Genomic DNA, 22,492 nt, shown 5'->3' with positions numbered 1-22,492 from the left:
GCATGTAATTGGTGGTGTGTTAGCCAGGGCATTTTGGGTGTCCCCTAGTTTCTCTTGTATTTCTTGTGTCGATGTGGGTTTGTTATTTTTGTAGAGGTCTGCTAGGTGGTATAAGCCTTTGGCTTGCCAGGTTTTTATTTGGGAGTTTTGTGCTGCATGGTGGAATAATGGGTGGTGAGCCAGTATGGTTTGTGTGAAGTATGGTTTGTGTGAACCTGTTTAGTGTGGGGATTTTCCTTAGGTTGTTTGGGAAGAATGGGTATGTTGTGGTGGAGGTATTTTTGACGATGTCTCTCTCCAAGTGTGCCCAATGTTTTGTCTAGTCTTCTAAAATGTATGGGATTATGTGGTGCACTTGGTTGACAATGTAGTATAGTTCTATGTTGGGAATTCCCCACCCTCCTACTGAGGAGGGGAGGTGTAGATATTTGGGGTTTATTCTTGGATTTTTGTGTGATAAACGAGTGTAATTTTTTCTGCCATTTGCGGATTTGGGTTGGGGGAATCCAGATTGGAAGAGTTTTGAATAGATAGGTTAATTTTGGGAGGGTGAGCATTTTGGTCATAACCATTTTGTCTTAGAGGGTGAAGTTGGTGTTGTTCCATTTCCTCAAGTCTTCTACCTGAAAGAATGTATTTCCTGACCCACTTCTACCTGAAAGAACGCATTTTCTGACTGACTTTGTTTCATAAACTATTTTTGTTTAATAAAACTTTTCTTGCTTGTTTGAATATTTTTTTCCTGAGACTAATCATTAGGTTTTGTCTCACACAAGTCCCCCACTAGATAATCCATGGTAAATTGTAGAAATTATTGTAATTGGTGTACCATGAATATGATGCATAGTACATCTCTACCACGTTGTAAACAAACAGTTTTATTGCTTATTATTTTATTTTATTTACTTTGGTTTTCTAAATGAGATCTTCTTGTTCCTTGAACATTCCAAAGTTATTTGCAACCAGATGGACTTAATTAACCTCTGGTTTAACTTTCAGGTATTAATCTGCAAACTGGAGCTGTAAACAAGTTCCCCTGGGGTGCTAAAAGCATGTCAGCCTTCTATTATGAATCTAATTGGACAGCTATATTTGCATAAATTCAATATTCTAGTTTGCAAAACAGGTCTGCATTTTGCTTTAGGCCATGCAAAAATAGGATGGTGGAAAAGAAAACATAATTTTTAACTCTCTTGCCCTGTAATGTATGTTTGTCCTTAATGGCAACTTTAATTTGGTATTTTGTTCTAATTAAAACTGTGGCTTGCTTTGCTTTCCCAACCATTTGGTTAACTGCTGCAGGTTAAGCAAGTTATTGGCATGGAATTAAATGGATTTAAGATGCTCGTGTAAAGGATGGTGTCAATAACATCAACTTCCTTGAGCTTGCTTGAAAGGTATTTGTGTGTCAGAGTCACAGGCCATAAATAGTACCGATCATGGCCGATTAAGCACCAAAGTAAGCCCTACCCAGAAATACTTCATCATGAGGTGTCTGTTCTTTGATTAGGTTATGCCAAGGCATCAATTTAAGATTCTTTTTTAAAAAATAATGAAATTGTGAGACCATTCCATTGCAGATTATTCATAAGTTGTTGTTGTTGTTGTTGTTGTTGTTAAAATTTATATACTGCCCTATACCCGTAGGTCTCAGGACAGTTCACAAGATAAAATCAGAATATAAAACCACAAAATACATAATCAAAACAAAAACAACCCATTAACACATTTTGAATTTTTAAAAGGACATAGGATGTCAGTCAACCAAAGACCTGGTTAAAGTTGCCAGTGCAGTCGGACCAGGATCGGTGTAATGTGCTCGAACCGTCTTGCTCCGGTGAGCAACCTGGCCGCTGAATTCTGCACCAGCTGAAGTTTCCGAACCGTTTCAGAGGCAGCCCTACATATAACGCATTGCAGTAATCTAACCTTGAGGTTATCAGAGTATAGACAACAGTAGTTAGGCTTATCCTGTCCAGATAGGGGCGTAGCTGGGTCACCAGCTGAAGTTGATGGAAGGGCCACTGGGCCACTGAGGCCACCTAAGTCTCAGGTGACACCAAAGGATCCAGTAGTACCCCCAAGCTACAAACCTGCTCCTTCAGAGGAAGTGGAACTCCATCAAGAGCAGGCGATCACCCGCCCATCTGGTCTAGGGAACCACCTACTAAAAGTCCCTCAATCTTATCTGGACTGAGTTTCAGTTTGTTGGCTCTCATCCAGTCCATTACTGAGACAAGACACTGGTCCAGCACTTCCACTGCCTCACCTGCACACGTAAAGGAGAAATAGAGCTGGGTATCATCAGCATACTGCTGACGACGTACTCCAAACCACCCAGCAGTTTCATGTAGATGTTGACCAACATAGAGGATAGTATCAAACCCTGCGGACCCCACATTGAAGGCTTCACGGGGCTGAAAAGCACTCCCCAAACAGCACCCTCTGGGAACAACCATCCAAGTAGGACTGGAACCATCACAAAGCAGTGTCACCCACTCCTAGTTCAAACAGCCCTCCAGAAGGATACCATGGTTGATGGTATCGAAAGCTGTTTATCTTGTTAAAGCATTTAGCTGTTCTGGTCATTCTTCTATAATTACAGCTGTGTTTTATGTGCTATATTTGTGTCCTGTCTTTTGTGCAAGAAACATAAAGAAAGGATGATCTCCAGGTGCCCAAGGAAAAAATAAGTTGCCGCAGTGTACAGGTGCCAGGCTGAAATCTATTGTTCAGAAGTGTCGCTGAGGAAGAACTTTGTTCAGAATGTGTTGGGCTCAGTTAAAAATGAAAAATTATTGTGCACCTGGAAGTACCCCTCCTTCCTTTCGCCTGTTGCTAGCACCTTCCTGATTTTCTTCTTCATTTTAGCAGTGCAGCAACTCTGAGTTAGGCTGAAGGAGATTTGTCCAATATCTGCTGAGCTATGTAGCAGAATGGTAATTTGAGGTTGCAGTTTTTTCTGCAGACTTTACAATGAAAGAGGCAGCCTACACACCATCAAATGAACTAGAAATATAGGGCCAGATTTAACTAACCCATTCTACTGTGTTTTTACACCCCTTTCATAAATCTATAGCTCTTGATTTTTGACTTTATCACCGAAAGCTCCTTGTACTGAATAAATACGTTTTTATTGTAAATATCTGTCATTTTTCTCATTTGTATGTTCTGTTTTATTCTTTAATAAAAATAAAATAAAACTATAAAAGGGAACAAAAGAAATACACAGCAAGATTCAACTAACCTGTTCTGTTGGTGGGTGCCAGCGCAAGGTCTCTTGCTAGGGCAGTGGTCCTTCCCTCACCCCCCGCCAAGTCCTCTCTGGTGGGTTGGGAGAGCCCAAGTGGACAAAGGAGAGGGGAGATCAATTGGACAAGCAAAAATGCTTGAGCTGACAGAACAGTTTTCCTTAGCAGTGAATTGAGTTCCACCCATAGCTTTGATCGCCACATCTTGCAAACTGTGTGTTCATAAATTAGTGTTCCTTCTCCTTTCTTTAAAACAGGTACATTGTTTTACATGTGCTACTATGTTTCCATTTATACAGGTGCATATGCATAAATCCCCCCCTTAATACCCCAAATAATAAATGGTTCAAAAATGCTTTTCGTTTGAAAGTACAGTCATACCTCGCGTTACAGACACTGCGGATTGCGCGATTTTGGGTTGCGCACCGCGCCGAACCCAGAAGTACCGGAACGGTGCTTCTGGGTTTTGGCGCATGTGCAGAAGCGCTAAATTGTGCATTGCGCATGCGCAGAAACACCGAATTGCAACCCGCGCTCGTGTGCACACACGGTGCTGCGGGTTGCGAACGTGCTTCTCGCACGGATCACGTTCGCAACCCGAGCGTCCATTGTATTACTGCTGGTGTTTGCATGTCAGAAGTAGGGAACCTTGGGCCAAGGGGCAAAAGGCAACACTCCAACCCTCTATATTTGGCTCTCAGGATTATCCCCAGGTCACTCTTCCATGCCCTCCTTGCATGCATTTTCCTTGCTAGAATATGCTCCTGAAGTGTGATAATGCTTCTTGCTTGCATGGGTGGAAGAGGAAGAGACGTGTAGAAATGTCTGGTGTTTTTCATGGCTGGAATGTAGCCTAGTGTACAAACATGAGTCTCATCTGCCTACTTTTGTCTCTGGCCCCACTTACCACTGGCATGTGACCCTTAGAAAGCAGCCCAGTAGGGATTCTGGCCCTTTTCACTCAGAAAGGTTCCCCACTCCGGTCATATATCTTGATGCTAACATATAAAGCCTGTGATAATTCCTGTTTCTGTGTGAGCACATTGGGGAGGGGGGTGGCATTCAGAGTGAATACTCTTGCTTTCTTGTCCTTGATCAAAGGCATAATGCTCATCTGTACTACTTTGTATGTGTTATAACACAAAAAGCAGGATAGGAGCAAATTGCTCAAATCCAGAGCAGAACAAATTCTAGTGTCTCATCAAGAAAGGAATGAGGATTAACCACTGAACCTCTTGGGCTTGCTGTTCAGAAGGTTGGCGGTTCAAATCCCCGCGACAGACTGACCTCCCATTGGTTTGTCCCAGCTCCTGCCAACCTAGCAGTTCGAAAGCACGCCAGTGCAAGTAGATAAATAAGTACCGTTGCGGCGGGAAGGTAAACAGCATTTCCGTGCGCTCAGGTTTCCATAGTGGTGTCCTGCTGCGCCAGAAGTGGTTTAGTCATGCTGGCCACATGACCCATGACAAACACTGGCTCCCTTGGCCTGAAAGTGAGATGAGCACTGCTACCCCATAGTGGCTTTTGACTGGACTTAACCCTCCTGGGGTCCTTTACCTTTACCTTTAACAAGTTGTCAGGGTGCCTCAGGTAGTGAGAAAATGCTCTGCTATTGAATGGTTAATCTGCATGACTTGGGAGTTAGCCTTCTGGCACAGTAATTCATTCAGTTGAAATTGCATATGTGCAAAGAACAGGACTAATAGTGGAGAAACAGACCAACACAAATGTGGCGTGGGTAGCATGTGACCATCTTCAAATAATGTTTCTAAGGCACTGTGCACAGCAGATGTTCTTCCAGCAACTGGGAACAAGTTGCATACCATCTAGAAATGTTATGGTTGCATTGCACATTCTTCTTTATTGGCAGCCATGGGTTTTGAATAGCTAGACAGTGGAAATGAATGCAAACCAAGCACTACTGGGGATGCAATATGTAACCTCAAATTCCTTTTCAAATAAGCCAATGCAGGAGTTCCAGATCCCCTTTCTTGGAAGCGCATGCTTGCAATGTTAAATTGTTGGTTGAATGTGAGTTTAGAGTAAACGTCACTGTTGTTTCATTATGTAACATCTTGGCACCAGTTTGAGCAGAGATGGACAACTTGGCCCCTTTACTAATGCTGAAAGGAGAACTGCCTAAGGCAAATTTAAGTTTCTCTTAAATTACTGCTAACTGTAAATAGCTGTTATTTATTCAGTATAGCTAGTAACCGTGATTGCTTTTCTGCACACAGCTATTAAATTGGGGAGGGGGGGGGAGAGGTCCTAAGCTTGCTGTTCCTATTTTGAGTTTCTTTCCTATTTTGAGTTTCACAGTAAATCTAGGGTTTTTGGAATTGCTTTAGATGTGAAGTTTCAGGTATAAACTGCAAACTTAGAAAAGTGGAGCAAAGTGATACTAAAGGAAGACAATGATACTTATAAGGTTTTTTTAAAAAAATTAAATTAAAGCCTGCTTCATGTGAAATGTAATTAGCCTAACATAAATGTTCTTGTTGCTGATTATTAATATGTGTTAGAGCCTCTTTCAAAGAAACCAAGTGGCACTCTGGAAAAGAAGGGGGAGAGTGAGGAACTAGGGAGATGATAGTATATTAGCAGTGCTTTTTTCCTGGGGTACTCAAGGTACTCGCGAACCAGCAGCTTTCCCCCAAATGTTAAAAGTGTGATACTTACTGTAACAACTTTATGGTGATTGCCAGCACTGTTTTTTTCTTTAAACAACAGCAAACCACTGTGTATTAGAGCTTTGAGTGAATGTAGTAGTCTGTTCAGACCTCTGCTGTGTTGATGATAATGTTTTGAATAATAAAACTTTGGTTATCTGAATCTCCCTGGTCGGGAGTGCAACTCTCAAACAATATGCTTTACACACACAAATAAGATACTTTACATAAGAGCTTATACATTTCTGCTCCTTTTGGCAAGCGTGGCAAAAGTCTGTGATCACATTTGGTGCATGATCCCCAACTGGCAGAAATCATATTTCCAGGAAGGAGGGGCAGCTTGAAAAAATGTTTTCTACTTGGTTGCTGATTAGTGGTTTGTTTGGTGCTTGATTAGTGGTTGTTTGGTGCAATGCTAGCTTGCAGGGAAGACCTGTCCAAAATAATCAAGATGTGATAGTGTGTTTCATTGCTTTGGCACGCTTTATGCCTATGGCAAGTTGTGTTTTGCTTTGAAGCTTTAGGTCTTTTATAGATTTTTTTATCTGACTTGTGTTATGACGAGGCATTGTCTCTGGTGTCATCTAGGTAGGCCACAAGTTCCAAATCTTCTCTGGAAGCATACAGCTTGGGGCTTCCTATAGGAAGGTGTGTGTGTGTGTGTGTGTGTGTGTGTGTGTGTGTTCGTTCCCACTGACAACTCTCTAACTTTGGTAAAGCGAGTTCTGGAAATGAGCCGTAGTGGGATTAGCATCTCAACAACACCAACATGTTAATCCTTGCAAAATCTCCCACCAGATTCCACAGGAAATTAATTTTGCGGTGAATAGAACCTCACTGTTAAGCTAAATAATGAGCTCCTGTTTTGTGACATTTTGTGACTTTCTCTAAGTTGCCTGCCACTACTTATGCTTTTAATTCGTAGTGGATTTTCTTTGAACTCCATGCACCCTTACTTTCTCCAGAACTCTAACAGTGAAAGCAATAAGACTTGGAGTTTATCTAAATCAGGAGTTGCCAGCCTACAGGAGCTTAACAACAACAACAACAACAACAACAACAACCAACCAAACAAACAAACAAACAAACAAACAACAAGAAGTCAGATTTAAAAGCAGTTCATGAACTATGTATTGCTAAAGGTAAAGGTAAAGGTACCCCTGCCCGAACGGGCCAGTCTTGACAGACTCTGGGGTTTGTGCGCCCATCTCACATCTATTGGCCGGGGGCCAGCGCTGTCCGCAGACACTTCCGGGTCACGTGGCCAGCGTGACAACGCTGCTCTGGCGAGCCAGAGCCGCACACGGAACGCCGTTTACCTTCCCGCTGGTAAGCGGTACCTATTTATCTACTTGCCCCCGGGGGTGCTTTCGAACTGCTAGGTGGGCAGGCGCTGGGACCGAGCAGCGGGAGCGCACCCCGCCGCGGGGATTCGAACCGCCGACCTTTCGATCGGCAAGCCCTAGGCGCTGAGGCTTTAGCCCACAGCGCCACCCGCGTCCCATGTATTGCTAAACTGAAGTCTAAAACAAAACGAAGTCACACAGGCTTAGTAAAGTTTCTGGAAGGAACAGTTTGGAAGCAAGCAATCATTAGTCTAGGGGAGCAAATACTGTTAGGAAGATTCGGAACTACCAAAGACATTGAACAGGCCGTTGCCTGTAGACCAGAGATTATGTTTGAGGAGTACAGTGAGAGGTGAAATGGATTTCAAAGGATGACGAGGGTATGGTATAAGCTTTTAATTTCATGTGGCACATAGTAATGCACTGGATTAAGAAGGTCAGGATCAGCAAGTAGATTAGGGTTGCTGTGACATGGGGGACAGGAAGCGGGCAGGTGTAGAGGACTCCCTGGTCCTGAATGGGGTAACTGTGCCCCGAAGCCTGGGAGTCCTTTTGGACTCACAGCTGTCCGTGGAGGCGCAGGTCAATTCTGTGTCCAGGTCAGCTGCCTACCAGCTCCATCTGGTACACAGGCTGAGACCCTACCTGCCCGCAGCCTGTCTCGCCAGAGTGGTGAATGCTCTGGTTATCTCCCGCTTGGACTACCGCAACACGTTCTACGTGTGGCTACCTTTGAAGGTGACCCGGAAACTACAACTAATCCAGAAAGCAGCAGCTAGACTGGTGACTGGGAGAGACCATATAGCGCTGGTCCTGAAAGACCTACATTGGCTCCCAGTATGTTTCTGAGCACAATTCAAAGTGTTGGTGCTGACCTTTAAAGCGCTAAACGACCTTGGCCCAGTATACCTGAAGAAGCATCTCCACCCCCATTGTTCAGCCCGGACACTGAGGTCCAGCTCCGAGGGCCTTCTAGTGGCTCTCTCACTGCGAGTACAGGGAACCAGGCAGAGGGCCTTCTCAGTAGTGGCGCCCGCCCTGTGGAATGCCCTCCCATCAGCTGTTGAACAGATAAACCAGTGTTTCCCAACCACTGTTCCGTGGCACACTAGTGTGCCACGAGATGTTGCCTGGTGTGCCGCAGGAAAAATTAAAAAAATTCGAAAGATTTTTTTTTTAAAGTCAAATTTTCGATTGGGGCGCCGTCACTAGATGACCCCTGGGGTTCCCTCCCTCCCTCCCGCTCTGCGCCTCCCTCCTCCTCCTCCTCCGGAGAGGCCCTTCCTGGCTCTCGGCCAAGGCTTGGCGGCTGCCACTCACTCACTCGCTCGCCCACCCGTACCTCCATCCCTGCACCCGGCCTCTCCCCCTCCATCCCCGGCGCCCCCGCGGAGATCGGGCGGCAGGATGGAGCCTGGGGATCCCCGCGGAGGCGGAGCGGCGGAGGCGGAGGCTGCCCCCCAGGTAGGGCTGCGTCGGGGGGTGGTGGTTTATTTTTGCAATGCTGCATCCGCGCCGGAGGGGACGCATCGGACCGCAGGGAGACCCCTTGGCGGGCGTGCAAGGCAATGCATGCGTGCAGGCGTTGCATGGAGTGCAGTGTAATGCAATGGCAACGCGGCGCCCTGCATGCATGCATGCAACTTCCACCGGCGCTCCGGACTTGGCAGGTGAGGGGGGTCCCTAGTGGGCGGCAGAGAGAGCCGGGAGGGCGAAGGGGAGCCGGGGGGGAGCAGTGCTGCTCCCCGAGCCGAGCCCGGGGGGAAACTTCGGTGTCGTTGCGCCGGGTGTTGGAAGCGGAGGCTGGCGGGGGCCCCTCACCTGCAAAACCTGGTCGCCTCTCATATATTTCGTGCATTGCATTCATCGCCCGCTTTCTCCTCCAAGGAGCTCCCGGGGGCGCGCGTGGTTCTCCCTGTGTTATCCTCGCAACAACAGCCCTGCGAGGTGGGTCAGGCGAGTGGCCCAAGGGAGCACCCAGGGATTGTCCTGGCCAGGTGGGGTGATTTGAACCCTGCTCTCTGCCCGGTCTTCGTCCTCATTTAGCCCCCACATGTGCATGAATGTGCATGACTGAGGTTTTCCCCCCTCGTCTTGGCTATGGTGTGAGTCTGTGCTATTAATTAATGGGGTTCTGCCTTCGGAGAAGATGAGCCAGCCCTCAAGGAGGTGATTATGTAATTTGCTAGCCCTCCCGGCGTGACGCTGCGCGCTGACGTCACGGGGCTGTAATGGTGGTGTGCCTCAAGATTTTTTTCATGAAACAAGTGTGCCTTTGCCCAAAAAAGGCTGGGAAACACTGAGATAAACAACCATCTGACTTTTAGAAGACATCTGAAGGCAGCCCTGTTTAGGGAAGTTTTAATGTTTGATGCTTTATCACTATTATTATTTTTGTTGTTGTTGCTGTTGTTGTTGTTCAATTGGGAGCCCCCCAGAGTGGCTGGGGAAACCCAGCCATATGGGCTGGGTATGTATGTATGTATGATGGTGATGGTGATGGTGATGATGATGATGATGATGATAATTATTATTATATAAGACTGTCTCTGATGTGTTTCTAGAAGCCTTAGCTGGTCCAGATGCTTACGAGAATATGGCTTGTGGGAGCATGCTCTACCCATTTTAGAACAGTTGCATTGGTTACCAATATGTTTCTCAGCACAATTCAAAGTGTTAATTATTGCTTATAATGCCCTAAATTGCTTCAGACTGGGATACCTGAAGGAATGCCCCTTCTCTGCATTGATGCTTAGTTGGACAGGACATGTAAGAGTCCTTTCTGCGGCCGCAGCCCAGTTTTGGAATTCTCCCCTGCAGGAAATTCAGCTGTGCCTCTCATCCTTTGTCTTTGCCAGACAGTGTAAACTGATCTCGTTTATTAGCCTAGGCAGGGCCGTAGCTAGGGGGTGGGGAGGTGGGCCCCTGCCAGGGGTGCAGCCAATGGGCACTCTCCTGCAAAGTCGGCTAAAAACATGTCTATAAACATAAATATTGATTATTGCCTCATAAGAAATGGTTTTAAATAGAGGGTGAATTGAATGGGTGGAAGGGTGTGTGTGGAGGAGAGGTGGAAAGAAGAGTTAATTTGTCCAGGGCTAGGGGGCGCAATCTGGACGGTTCTGCCAGGGGTGCAAGATCACCTAGCTATGGCTCTGAGCCTTGGTATTTTAAAGGCTGACTTTGTTTTCCTCCGCCATGCGGACGGTTATCATCTGGCGGTTCGTGAATCATGAAACAAGAATGCCCTTCTTTTTGAAAGAAAGAAAAGAATAGATTGCGCTGGGTGGGAGCAAGCATTTTGGCATGCTAAAAGCACTCTTAGTATTCCAGTGAGAATGTTACTAGCTTGTTGTGATGGCATCATGCAATTCCTAAAGCTGTCAGCTGAGGCCAAGGTTATGGCTCCTTCTATATTTAAGCGATTGTACTTTCTTGTCTGCAAGGTCTTGAACGTAGAGAGCCTTATCCTAACCAAGCCACTAGCTTTCACATTAATAAGCGTTGCATGCGAAGATAAAGATAAACCCTTTAGCTGGGTGAACACTGGGCATTTTAATTGTTTTGTTATGTAGGTGATTAGTGGATGCAAAATGTTGCATTGTGGAATGCTTCTGTGCAGGCTTTGTCTGTGGAGCCATTCCCCTTTTCTCTCTCGCCTTACCCGCTGAGCATGCTCAGTCAGTGTTGGGTTTGGCTGGGAAGGTGAATGGACTCCAAAGTGTCGTCTTCTGAGACTTTGGAGTTCTTCTGAGACTACTGGTTGCTCCTCTTTGTTCATTTTGGATACACTGAGGTCCAGCGCCAAGGGCCTTCTGGCGGTTCCCTCCCTGCGAGAAGTGAGGTTACAGGCAGAGGGCCTTCTTGGTAGTGGCACCCAACCCTGTGGAATGTCCTCTCACCAGATGTCAAGGAAACAAACAACTATCTGACTTTTAGAAGATACTTGAAGGCAGCTCTGTTTAGGAATTTTTTTATGTTTGATGTTTTATAGTGTTTTTAATATTCTGTTGGGAGCCACCCAGAGTGACTGGGGTATAAAAATATTTTGATTATGATTATGATTATTTTATTTAAGGAGTAGCACGGTTGAAATTGAGATTGATACCAGTCTATATGGTACTGTATTTTTAAGTTTTAATTATCCGTAGTATTTTAGGATTTGTATGTTGCTTTCTTTAATTTTCTCATTGCCCAACTAGCATGCTCTCTGTGTCACCAAAATATCATGGGCCCACATGATGTTCTACCAAACTCAAGTAGAGTTCTTCTCTTATGTGGGTACACAACCTGGTTGCATCCACTTCGTTCCACAGTATGAGTTGAAGAATAACAGGATCAAGAACTCTGTGTACACTTCACTGGTCACAAGACCTTTTTCAATCATGCCATGGAATTTTTAATAATGAAATATTTTTAAGAATTACTTCTTGATAATCTTTCTGTAATCTTGACTTGGATGAGCACATGGTGAAGACGGCGAACCTGCCAATAACTTGCCATTGCTTTTTTATTTGTACGGTTGCTTTAATTCTTGATAATCTAGCCAGTGTAAAATAGTATTTGTGTTTGTGTTGTAGTTCACAACTGGACGCAGGAGGAGACTCTTCAGTGGCTGGTAGAATTTGTTGAACTTCCTCAGTATGAGAAGACTTTCAGAGAAAACAACGTCAAAGGAACAACATTGCCGAGGTGAATTTTGTACCTTTTTGGGTCCTCCTGCAGTGTCGGGCTCTCTGTGCAGAGCATGCTTAGTGAAATATATTAAACATTAAGATTAAACATTTCTTACATCTAAAACATTGTTAGCCTAAGAAATCTGCTTTTTGGATGGTACATTATTGCACTTAAACTGACAAAGTCATGCAGTTCTGTATAGTTTCATGCTATATCAGTTTAAACAAAGACATTCTGTTAATGCCAGACTTGATGTTAGTTTGGTACATTAAAATCTTCCATCTCTGGTTTAGTGTTGCACATGAAATTTGATAAACCACACAACATACTATCTATTTCTCAGTGACTTTGAGTTACCGCACACAATAGAATCTGCATTTTTAGTTGTGTCTCTAACAGTTGCTTTCAGGACAAGGAACATAAAATCCCTGCTTTATTGTGTACAGGATAGCAGTTAATGAAGCCGCGTTTATGATCTCTCAGTTGAAAATAATTGATCGGAGCCACCGGCAGAAACTACAACTGAAGGCCTTGGATGTTGTCTTATTTGGACCTCTCACACGTTAGTATTATTTCCTCTCTCTGCCTCCTCCCCAGATATACACCTTTAAACTGCTAGCAGAAAGAATTGTTGAACTGTGATTTATGTTAATATTTAGGCTAGCTAATTCTTCTGAGGGATATCTCCAATGATACTATTGTGGGTATCCTTCGGCGGATGTGTTTTGAGTATAAAAATAAACCGTGGTTGATCAGGACAGGAATAAGCCTAGGTAAGTCTTGGATTTGTGTGCTATTTTATCCTCTGGTGCAGTCCTAAGGAGTTAGGAAGCTTTCACTTCTGCTTTAGATGAACCACAATTTAGCATTACATCTAAATCCTAAACTATGAGTCATCTAATTATAGCAAACCAGTTTCATTGCATGGTTTGAAGCTGCCTTGTTTCAGACAAACTGTAGATGCAAACCATCATTTCACTTGCTTGTTTTTAAGTGAAAGGAGATGGCAAGTGGGAAGTCAAATTCTGAATTAGCCTTTTTTTGGGGGGAGGGAGTGTTAAAAAAATATTATTATTTATTGAATTTATATACAACCGTATACCCAGGGGTTTCAGGGCGGTTCACAGAATAAAATCAAGATATAAAACCACAAAATACCTAATAAAAATAACACCACCACCACAATGGTACTCATAGCTTGATAAATTGAAAAATGTCTAGATCCCACCCAGCCCTTCTTTCTATGCCCCTCCCCCTTCTCTACTGAACTTGTGGTACACATTTTTATTTTGTATTTTATTATCAACTTTTTAATTGAAATTTGACATTTTATGGATGACATTTATTAGAAAGAATTAAAAATCGCGATTGGTGCCAAGGACATTGGAAGAATTGCTTTTTGACGTTTCTTCCACCTCATGCTTGCCATGGGAAGTTAGTGCAGTGCTCTGCTGGTCCTGTTTGTGGCAATCACACAATGTTGCTTTTATACACCCACCATGCCACACCTAACCCAAACCCCGAGAAAATGAGAGAAAGAGAGAGAGATGTTATCTAATAACAACAGGCAACATTCCCCACTGGGGGGGGGGAGGGGAGACCCAAGTTGGGCAGCCGCATACCTCTTATGTGCACACAGAGCACATGGGGAGCGGGTGGCGCTGTGGTCTAAAAAACTGAGCTTCTTGGGCTTGCTAATCAGAAGGTCAGTGGTTTGAATCCCTGCAACAGAGTGATCTCCCGTTGCTCTGTCCCAGCTCCTGCCAACCTAGTAGTTCGAAAGCACACCTGTGCAAGTAGATAAATAGGTACCACTGCAGCGGGAAGCTAAGCGGCGTTTCCATGTGCTCTGGTTTCCATCACGGTGTTCTGTTGCACCAGAAGCAGTTTAGTCCTGCTGGCCACATGACCCTTGGCCTGAAAGCAAGATGAGCGCCGCAACCCCATAGTGACCTTTGACTGGACTTAACCGTCTAGGGGTCCTTTTCCTTTACCTCTTTTTTTTTTTACACCGAGCACATGCATGTATTCAGAGCACAGAGACATGCGCATCTCCCTATGCGACTCACAAACATGCACTTCACAGATATAACTCCTTCTCTTTGTCTCGCATGCCACAAATGCACACATAGCCCCCTCTTCTCTCTCTCACACAGGCCACACTTAGATCTCTTCCTCTCTGTCCAGATGTACCTCTCTCCTAGGAGACCTCACATGCCTGCCTCCATTTCTCTCTCATTCGCACAGACAACTTATAGAACTCTCCCTCCCACCAAATGCCACAAAATACATCTCTTCCTCTCTCATACATAGCCCCTCCTTCAGAAAAAGGCCTTCCCTCCGGCAGAGGAAGCACCTGCCACCAGTTCCACATCAATGGCAGACAACAGCAGCCTGAGTCTGTGAGGATACCACTGCTCCCCCCCAACCTTTTTTTTTTAATAATAAAAAATAAACCCCCAGCATGGAGTGAAAGAGGTACCGTATTTTTCGCCCTATAGGACACACTTTTCCTCCTCCAAAAATGAAGGGGAAATGTGTGTGTGTCCTATGGGGCGAATGCAGGCTTTCGCTGAAGCCTGGAGAGTGAGAGGGGTCGGTGCGCACTGACCCCTCTCACTCTCCAGGCTTCAGGAAGCTATCAGCAAGCCTTGGGAGACCGGTGGGAGTTCCCACCGGGCTCCCAAGGCTTGCGGATAGCAGCCTGTTCTAGGGGCTGGGGTTGGGGGAAGCTCGGGGGAAAATAATTTTTTTCCCTTTATTTCCCCCCCCCCCAAAAAAACACACACGCTTAAGTGCGCCCTATGGGCCGGTGCGCACTATAGGGCGAAAAATACGGTACTTGTGGCTGGCTGGCTGGCTGGCAGTGGCAGCCTAAGTTTGCAGGAACATCCCCAGCCACTACCCCCATATCTCCGGCTAGCATGGGATGAAGGAGGCACCTGTTCCTTTTAAGAAGGCAGTGGCAGCCACTGCCAAAGCATATGATGATAACTTAATTGCTCCTCCCCCTTGAACTTTTTGTTTTTTTTTAAGTAAGCCCCAGGGCAGGCAAAGGCTAGCAGGCAGCAGTGGCAGCCCAAGCGAAGATTTTGGTACTCCTTTCTGGAATATTTTGTCAGAAAAATCCACTGGCTGCACCAAAAAACGCTGCACATCAACCTTTTTCTCGGCGCCACGTGTTTTCTACTGTTGCTCTAGTTAATCTTAGGCATGATTAGTGAAAACAAGCCAGCTTAATTTAACTTGGTTTGACCCTTTCAGGATTACAGTGACTCTTCTTTAAGACACATGTGCAGACATGTTGCCAGGAGAGAGAGGGGAAAAAATTATGCTGAGCACTAACCATACTTAAGATTAACTGCAGTTTGTAATTATTTTTTTTAACTTCGACAAACTGGTCGACCTAAAATGGAAGTGGAAGTTTCTGAACTCACAGAGCTATGCTGGAGGGGAGCGTGTGGCCTCATGGCTTGTTGCAGCTTGTGTAGCACTAAACCCTGGTTTAGCATTGTATCCAAATCAGCCCAGTCTTGGTAGATGACCTATCTCTTTAACTCATGTACAACTGCATTTTTTTCAGGACCGCCTCACAACTGGATGAAAGATTTCATCCTCACCATTTCTATAGTGATTGGCGTTGGGGGCTGCTGGTTTGCATATACTCAGAACAAGACTTCGAAAGAGCATATGACAAAAATGATGAAAGATTTAGAAAGCCTTCAAACGGCAGAACAAAGTCTGTGCGATTTGCAAGAGAGGTACGTGAAAAATAGACAATACTTTAGGGTGTTCAAAGTATTGAAAGGACATTTAGTGTGAAAATATTGCAGGACTTTGCCTGTTCCACATAGTGAATTCATGGTTAAGGTGATGTATGAAGAGGAGACTACTCAAGTTACATTTAGCCACTAAGCTACACCAGCATTCCTGTTAATGTATCAGTTCTGATGTTCTTCACAAATTTGAATATCTTCACCTTATTATTATTATTATTATTATTATTATTATTATTATTATTAATTGAGTTTATATACTGCCGTATACCCGGAGGTCTCAGGGCGGTTCGCAGAAAGATCACAACATATATAATCAGAATAAAAACAACAACCCAATAACACACCCCCCCTCTGAAAAGGGCCACATTTTAAAAAGGGCATAGGATGTAAATCGGATCAACCAAAGGCCTGGATAAAAAGGAACGTTTTTGCCTGGCGCCTAAAGGTGTATAATGAAGGCACCAGGCGAACTTCCCCATAGAGAGCATTCCACGGACGGGGAGCCACTGCAGAGAAGGCCCTGTTCTTGTGTTGCCACCCTCCAGACCTCTCGAGGAGGAGGCACATGAAGGAGGGCCTCAGAAGACGATCTCAGGGTCTGGGAAGGTTCATATGGAAAGAGGCGGTTCTTGAGGTATTGTGATCCTGAGCCTTAGCATCGTAACTTGACAGTAAACATAGCTTAAGTTTGTTGAGAGAGATGGGTAACCCTCTGGTGTTCTTTTGTCACATATTGAGAGGTTTAGTGACATGTCGCTTGGCGATGCCACAGAGTAGCTTAAATTATTTGTCCAATCAATTGAGGCATGAACGGAACTGAACAAACACTATTAACTTGTGGAAAAAAAATGTCTACTTTGAAGGCTTGAAAAAGCACAGGAGGAAAATCGGACTGTTGCTGTGGAAAAGCAAAACCTGGAGCGCAAGATGATGGATGAAATCAGCGACGCAAAACGGGAAGCGTGTCGGCTGAGAGAGTTGAGGGAAGGAGCTGAATGTGAACTCAGCAGGCTTAAATATGCAGAAGAGGAGCTGGTGCAGGTATTTGCAAATAAAATCTACCATCTCAGCCCACGCAGAGTCGTACCTTTTCCAGCCACTTCATGGCACTGTAGCACCGGAGCAAGGGACACGATGAAATCGTAAATCAGAGAAGCAAACTGAGATCAATTCCAGAAAGGGAGTTTAGACATACAAAGCTGAAACTGGTAGAGAAATGGGTGTAACAATCAGTAGAAGGAAAGAGTCAGAACTGGGGCCTTTGAGCTGCATACTGTAGGTGACTTGCTTCATCAAGTGATGCTGACACAAAACCCCACACATACGCTAAGTAGAAGAATTAGAAGCATTGCCACTCCACTCACCATGTCCTCCTCCCCCTCTTTCCCCCTTTTTTCTTCCACACCATTAGGAATATCCCTCCTCATATCATATTCCAAGGAGAGCTGAGTTTGCAGCTCTGCATCTATACACTTAAAAGTTCCTCTGGTAGCCCTTTATACACTTTGGAGTAACAGGGACGCGGGTGGCCCTGTAGGTTAAACCACAAAGCCAATCAGAAGGCTGGCGGTTCAATTCCCCGCGACGGGGTGAGCTCCTGTTGCTTGGTCCCTGCTCCTGCCAGCCTAGCAGTTCGAAAGCACGTCAAAGTGCAAGTAGATAAATAGGTACCGCTCCGGTGGGAAGGTAAATGGCGCTTCCGTGTGCTGCTCTGGTTCACCAGAAGCGGCTTAGTCTTGCTGGCCACATGACCCGGAAGCTGTATGCCGGCTCCCTCGGCCAATAAAGCGAGATGAGCGCAGCAACCCCAGAGTCTGCCACGACTGGACCTAATGGTCAGGGGTCCCTTTACCTTTGGAGTAACAGCTTGGCTCCACACGCAGCTCCCCCACTCTCGCTCTGTTTTTCTCTCTCTTTCACACTTAACTGGCACACACACTCACAGACTTTAATCTCCCCCTCCCCAGTTGCATTAGCATCACCCAAGGCTTAACCTGCGCTTTCCAGCAATCCTGATGCAGCTGAAATAGTCACCTCATTGCTCTTCAGCATTGCAGGAACACGAATCTTTTCCCCACGGTGCAGCTGATGACTGAGCAGTGTGGAAAGTGGGTGTGTCTCCTGGAGGCTTGGGGGCTACACCCGTGCGTGCCCAAGGGCTGCATGCAGGCTGCGGATCATCCACATGTAGTCTAAAGAAATAATAGGGAAAGAAAACTGAAACACCACATTTGTTCAAGAACACTGATAGGGCTTATGTTCATAACTTTATTGAATTTCCTGTTTTACATTTTAGAATATTCATTTAAACAACCTTAAAATATCAGTGACTTATCTTCTTCTCTTTCCATGGTTCATTTTAAATCCCTGAATATTTTATATAAACTGAACCATCTGATATTCCACTATTGGATCTATCAAAACTTATTTACACTGTTGAATTTATCTTAATGCTGCCCACGTTTTCAAATAAACACAATTTTCCTCCATATATTCAATAAACCAGTCCTCTTTAAACGTTCTCTTATTCTTTGTGTTAGGTCTGCAAGTTGTGCATATTCCATCAGTTTAAGTTGCCATTCTTCTTTGGTATGATAGGGCTTATGTTCAAGGGGGTCTTACCTACCTGACATTCAGAAGACATCTTAAGGCGGCCCTATTCAGGGAAGCTTTTAATGTATGATATTTTAGTGTTTTTTGGTTTCTGTGGAAGCCGCCCAGAGTGGCTGGGGAAACCCAGCCAGATGGGCGGGGTACAAATAATAAATTATTATTATTATTATTATTACCCAGAGAAATTAATCATATGAGTTTTAATTTATTCATCCTGCAATTAAAGCAATATAAATTTGTATAAATAAAAGCAATAATCCTGGAAAGAAGAAAGTGTGCCTTTGGTACTAAGATGATGCAAACACTACAGTAGCCAACACCTTAAATAAGGCTTTCCCCTCTTTTGCATGAGTAAACAAATGCCTCTTTAAATATGGGGTCCACCACCTATAATTTCTGCATGTACTGGTGTTTTTAAATTAACTAAATCCTGAGAAATTCTGAAGTCTTCTATCTGGAACATCTTAAAAAATCTATTTTAGTTGATTAATCAATTAATCAACCATATTATATAGTAATACTCAGTGACTCATCGTTGATGCAAAGTGTTAAGGGGCAAAAGCTGTTTTAAAAATACTTTTACACTTCAGGCTTAGGTGTCTCAATATCTTTGCATATTTCTTCTGGCTCTTAGGTCCGCATGGCCTTAAAAAAGGCCGAGAAGGAGTTTGAACTGAGAAGCAATTGGTCTGTTCCTGATGCGCTGCAGAAATGGCTTCAGCTCACGCACGAAGTGGAAGTGCAATACTACAACATTAAGAGACAAAATGCAGAAATGCAATTGGCAATTGCCAAGGATGAGGTATTGTTCATTTTTGAGTCCTCGCAATCAAAAGCAGTGTGTACTCTGTTGATTTCATCACTGAACTAATACAATTCGGGATGTGGGATTGCAACTAGATGTATGTCTGTGTACCCTTGTCTCCTGCAAGTTTAAGTTTTGAGCTAAAAGGACAGTTACAGTTCTGGGGCATCACATTTTTGTCTCATTTTGTCTCTTGCTACTGTATCGCCACCTTTCTAAGAGCTGTGCAGCTGCTCCTGCTACTCTATTCTAGCCTGCCCACAGTTTTCTGAGTTTAGCCCAGCTTTAAATGTTTTACATTTTATAACTTTGTGCTTTGTCTTAAAGTCCAGGATAGATACCCTTTGAGGCAGCAAACATAAATTACTCAGATTAACGCAATATCTGCAAATTGTATTTAAAGGCAGTTCATAAAGCATTTTAATAAAAGAAATAAATGAATGCTAATCTCACTTTAAGAAGACACTTTTAGCATGCCTCTTTTTGGGGGTGTTGCATAGTTGTGGAGTTACCTGTTGAGAATACCTTTGACTATGCCCCTAGCTGTTCTCACTTATGTAAAGATGGAAAACCTTAAGGGAGTTTTTGTTCTGTTTTAGAGATTGTGATAGAACAGCATGTCTCTTTGGATATGCTATTCCCATGGTCACTATAGTTTTCTTTTTCTTCCTCTCCTCCTCCTCCTCCTTTGGTGATCACTTGTAGCCAAGTAAGAATGTCTTCCATAAACACAGTTTTAACAGTGAGTCCATAAGTGACTGTGGAGGTCAATTCTGGATCCATGCATCCTTCCACAGTGCGGACATAGGTTTCCAGGCAGGAGTTCATCATGGTGAGGGTTTGCCAAGTGTGCCTTCCTCTTAGCACGTTTCTTTCTTTTCTGAGTTTGAACGTCTTCAAACCTTTGGTAAAGGCTGTTCTCCAGCTGGAGCGCTTTCAGCCCAGTGTTTCCCAGTTGCCGGTGTTTATACTACATTTTTTTTAGATTTGCCAAACTATAGTTTGACTTACTATAGTTTAACCTCATAACGTTTCCCAATCATATTAACTAGATAAAAAAAAGGTATATATTCCTCTTTACCCATTGCATTGTATATGTAAACTTGGCTTCATATTTGTCCTTTAATAATAGGCAGAAAAGATTAAGAAAAAGAGAAGTACAGTCTTTGGGACATTACATGTTGCACACAGCTCTTCTCTCGATGAAGTGGACCACAAGATTCTGGAAGCAAAGTAAGAGAACTGCCTAGTGGGTGATGCCCCTTGTGCTCAATGCATAAATTGGTTGATACTGTAGTGCTCAATATTTTAATGTTAAGATTTTTATTTTTTTAAATTGGGATGCTGGTGGCGCTGTGGTCTAAACCACTGAGCCTCTTGGGCTTGGTGATCAGAAGGTCGGCAGTTCGAATCCCCGTGACCGGGTGAGCTCCCTTGGTCTGTCCCAGCTCCTGCCAACCTAGCAGTTCAAAAGCACGCCAGTGCAAGTAGATTAAATAGGTACCGCTGCGGCAGGAAGGTAAACGGCGTTTACATGCGCTGCTCTGGTTTCCGCCGCCATGTCCTGCCGTGCCAGAAGCGGTTTAGGCATGCTGGCCACATGACCTTCAAAGCTGTCTGTGGACAAACGCTGGCTCCCTCGGCCTGAAAGCGAAATGAGCGCCACAACCCTATAGTTGCCTTTGACTGTATTCAACTGTCCAGGGGTCCTTTACCTTTTTTTTACCTTTTAATGTAGGCTGCATTTTAAATTGAAAATACCAGATTCTATAACGTAACTGTTTGTTTGTAGCTCGTGAAGAACGATAGTACTGTATACATTAATATGGCTGATCATAAATATCCCCAAATGCATAATTTGGAGAGGAAAACCCCCCAAACAAACACAAACTTCTATTGTTTCCTAGGAAAGCACTTTCTGAATTAACCACTTGTTTGAGAGAGCGACTCTACCGATGGCAGCAGATTGAGAAGATCTGTGGCTTCCAGATAGCACATAACTCAGGATTACCGAGTCTGACTTCATCACTTTACTCTGATCATAGTTGGGTGGTAATGCCACGAGTTTCCATCCCGCCGTATCCAATTGCCGGGGGTGTTGATGACCTTGACGAAGACACTCCTCCTATCGTTTCTCAGTTTCATGGTATGTGGTAGTATATCTAAGAAGACATTGAATGCCTGGCGATACACAGGAGTTTGGCAAATAACCACAACCATTAGAAGAATTGGCAAAATGAAATGCCAAATGAAGCAATGGGTCAGAGGGGTTAGCAAGATTCAGCAGAACAAAGATGCTAGGAAATATGGAAAAGCAGAAACACTTGGCATATGGAACCCCAGCTATTTAATGTGTGGGAATGTTGAGGATAGTAGGAGATGATATATTGATTAAATATTATCCTTCTTCACTCACGCTAGTGAGCTAGTAGGAGAGCACATTCCTTTGTACATAGCAGGAAGCTAGCTGATGGATTCTTTAGAACCTTTTGAGTTAAGCAGTCCAGTCTGGCTTGTCCAGATTGGATTCTTCCTGGTAAATCCCCTTTAGTTCCCTCTTAAAAACAATAATGACACAACAGTCTTCTTTTAGAAAGTAATGATAAGGTTTACTTACATTCAGTTACATCCCACATAATAGACCGTATAAGAGCTTTGAAACTGAGAGTCAATTACATTTATGGGAATGAAAAATAAGCTGGGAGGGAACCTTTTGAAAACAAAACAAAACATGTTCTTCCAGGAAGGAAGCAGAGAAGGTGTGCTCTCTTTTAGTCGAGTCCAGCTCTTCCCATTTAAAAGGCAGAGGGGAAATGGGACTCTGGAGGCTTGCTTCCTGGAAAGTGCCGGAAGCTTTCCCCTCCCAGCCGCTAGTTTCCCCAAAAAGAGAAAAGAACAGCCACATGCTCAGGGTTTCAAATTTTAGCACTGTGCTTCTTTGTGCACAGTGTGGTGCTTAAAGAGTTGCTTTCTCTCTCGCAGGCAGCCTCGAAATGCTGGCTTTGTGGATGGAGCTCTCTCCTTTCTGCTTTTGTAGGAAATAAAAGAAAGGGCTTTCATTTGGAAGTTGCAACAGAAAGCTGCTTGTTGGGCGCTCTTGTTTCTGGGAAGCCTGAAAGGGGAGAGTGTCTCAGAGATTAAGAGTCTTACTAGGGTTCTGCTGTGCAGAGGACGACATTTTTAATGCTGTTCCTTTTAAAGTTCATTTTCACAGCTGATTGTAGACATCTTTTCTTCAAAACCTGTATCACATTCCCCCCACCCAACTTTGCATTTCTATGGCTGGCAAAACAATTGTTTCCCTCTACTGCCGCCCTAACCTTTTGAGATTCTGAGGGCTGTGTGATTTTAC

General features: G+C 44.2%; 1 protein-coding gene across 1 annotated transcript in view; it reads left to right on the top strand.

The window, feature by feature from the left end:
* The window catches only part of STIM2 (stromal interaction molecule 2), a 75,072-nt gene that overhangs the window by 48,324 nt on the left and 4,256 nt on the right, over window positions 1-22,492 (top strand). Inside the window, exons 4-10 of the mRNA XM_082238128.1 lie at window positions 11,847-11,958; window positions 12,390-12,505; window positions 15,527-15,704; window positions 16,586-16,763; window positions 18,970-19,137; window positions 20,273-20,373; window positions 21,048-21,286. Of these exons, the coding sequence (XP_082094254.1) occupies window positions 11,847-11,958; window positions 12,390-12,505; window positions 15,527-15,704; window positions 16,586-16,763; window positions 18,970-19,137; window positions 20,273-20,373; window positions 21,048-21,286 (1,092 nt within the window). The remainder of the gene's footprint in view (window positions 1-11,846; window positions 11,959-12,389; window positions 12,506-15,526; window positions 15,705-16,585; window positions 16,764-18,969; window positions 19,138-20,272; window positions 20,374-21,047; window positions 21,287-22,492) is intronic.

The sequence above is a fragment of the Podarcis vaucheri genome, assembly GCF_965113315.1.
Source record: "Podarcis vaucheri genome assembly, chromosome: 9".
Classification (NCBI taxonomy): domain Eukaryota; kingdom Metazoa; phylum Chordata; class Lepidosauria; order Squamata; family Lacertidae; genus Podarcis; species Podarcis vaucheri.
Note: the sequence above shows the minus strand (reverse complement) of the source record. Positions and strands in the feature narration are given on the sequence as shown.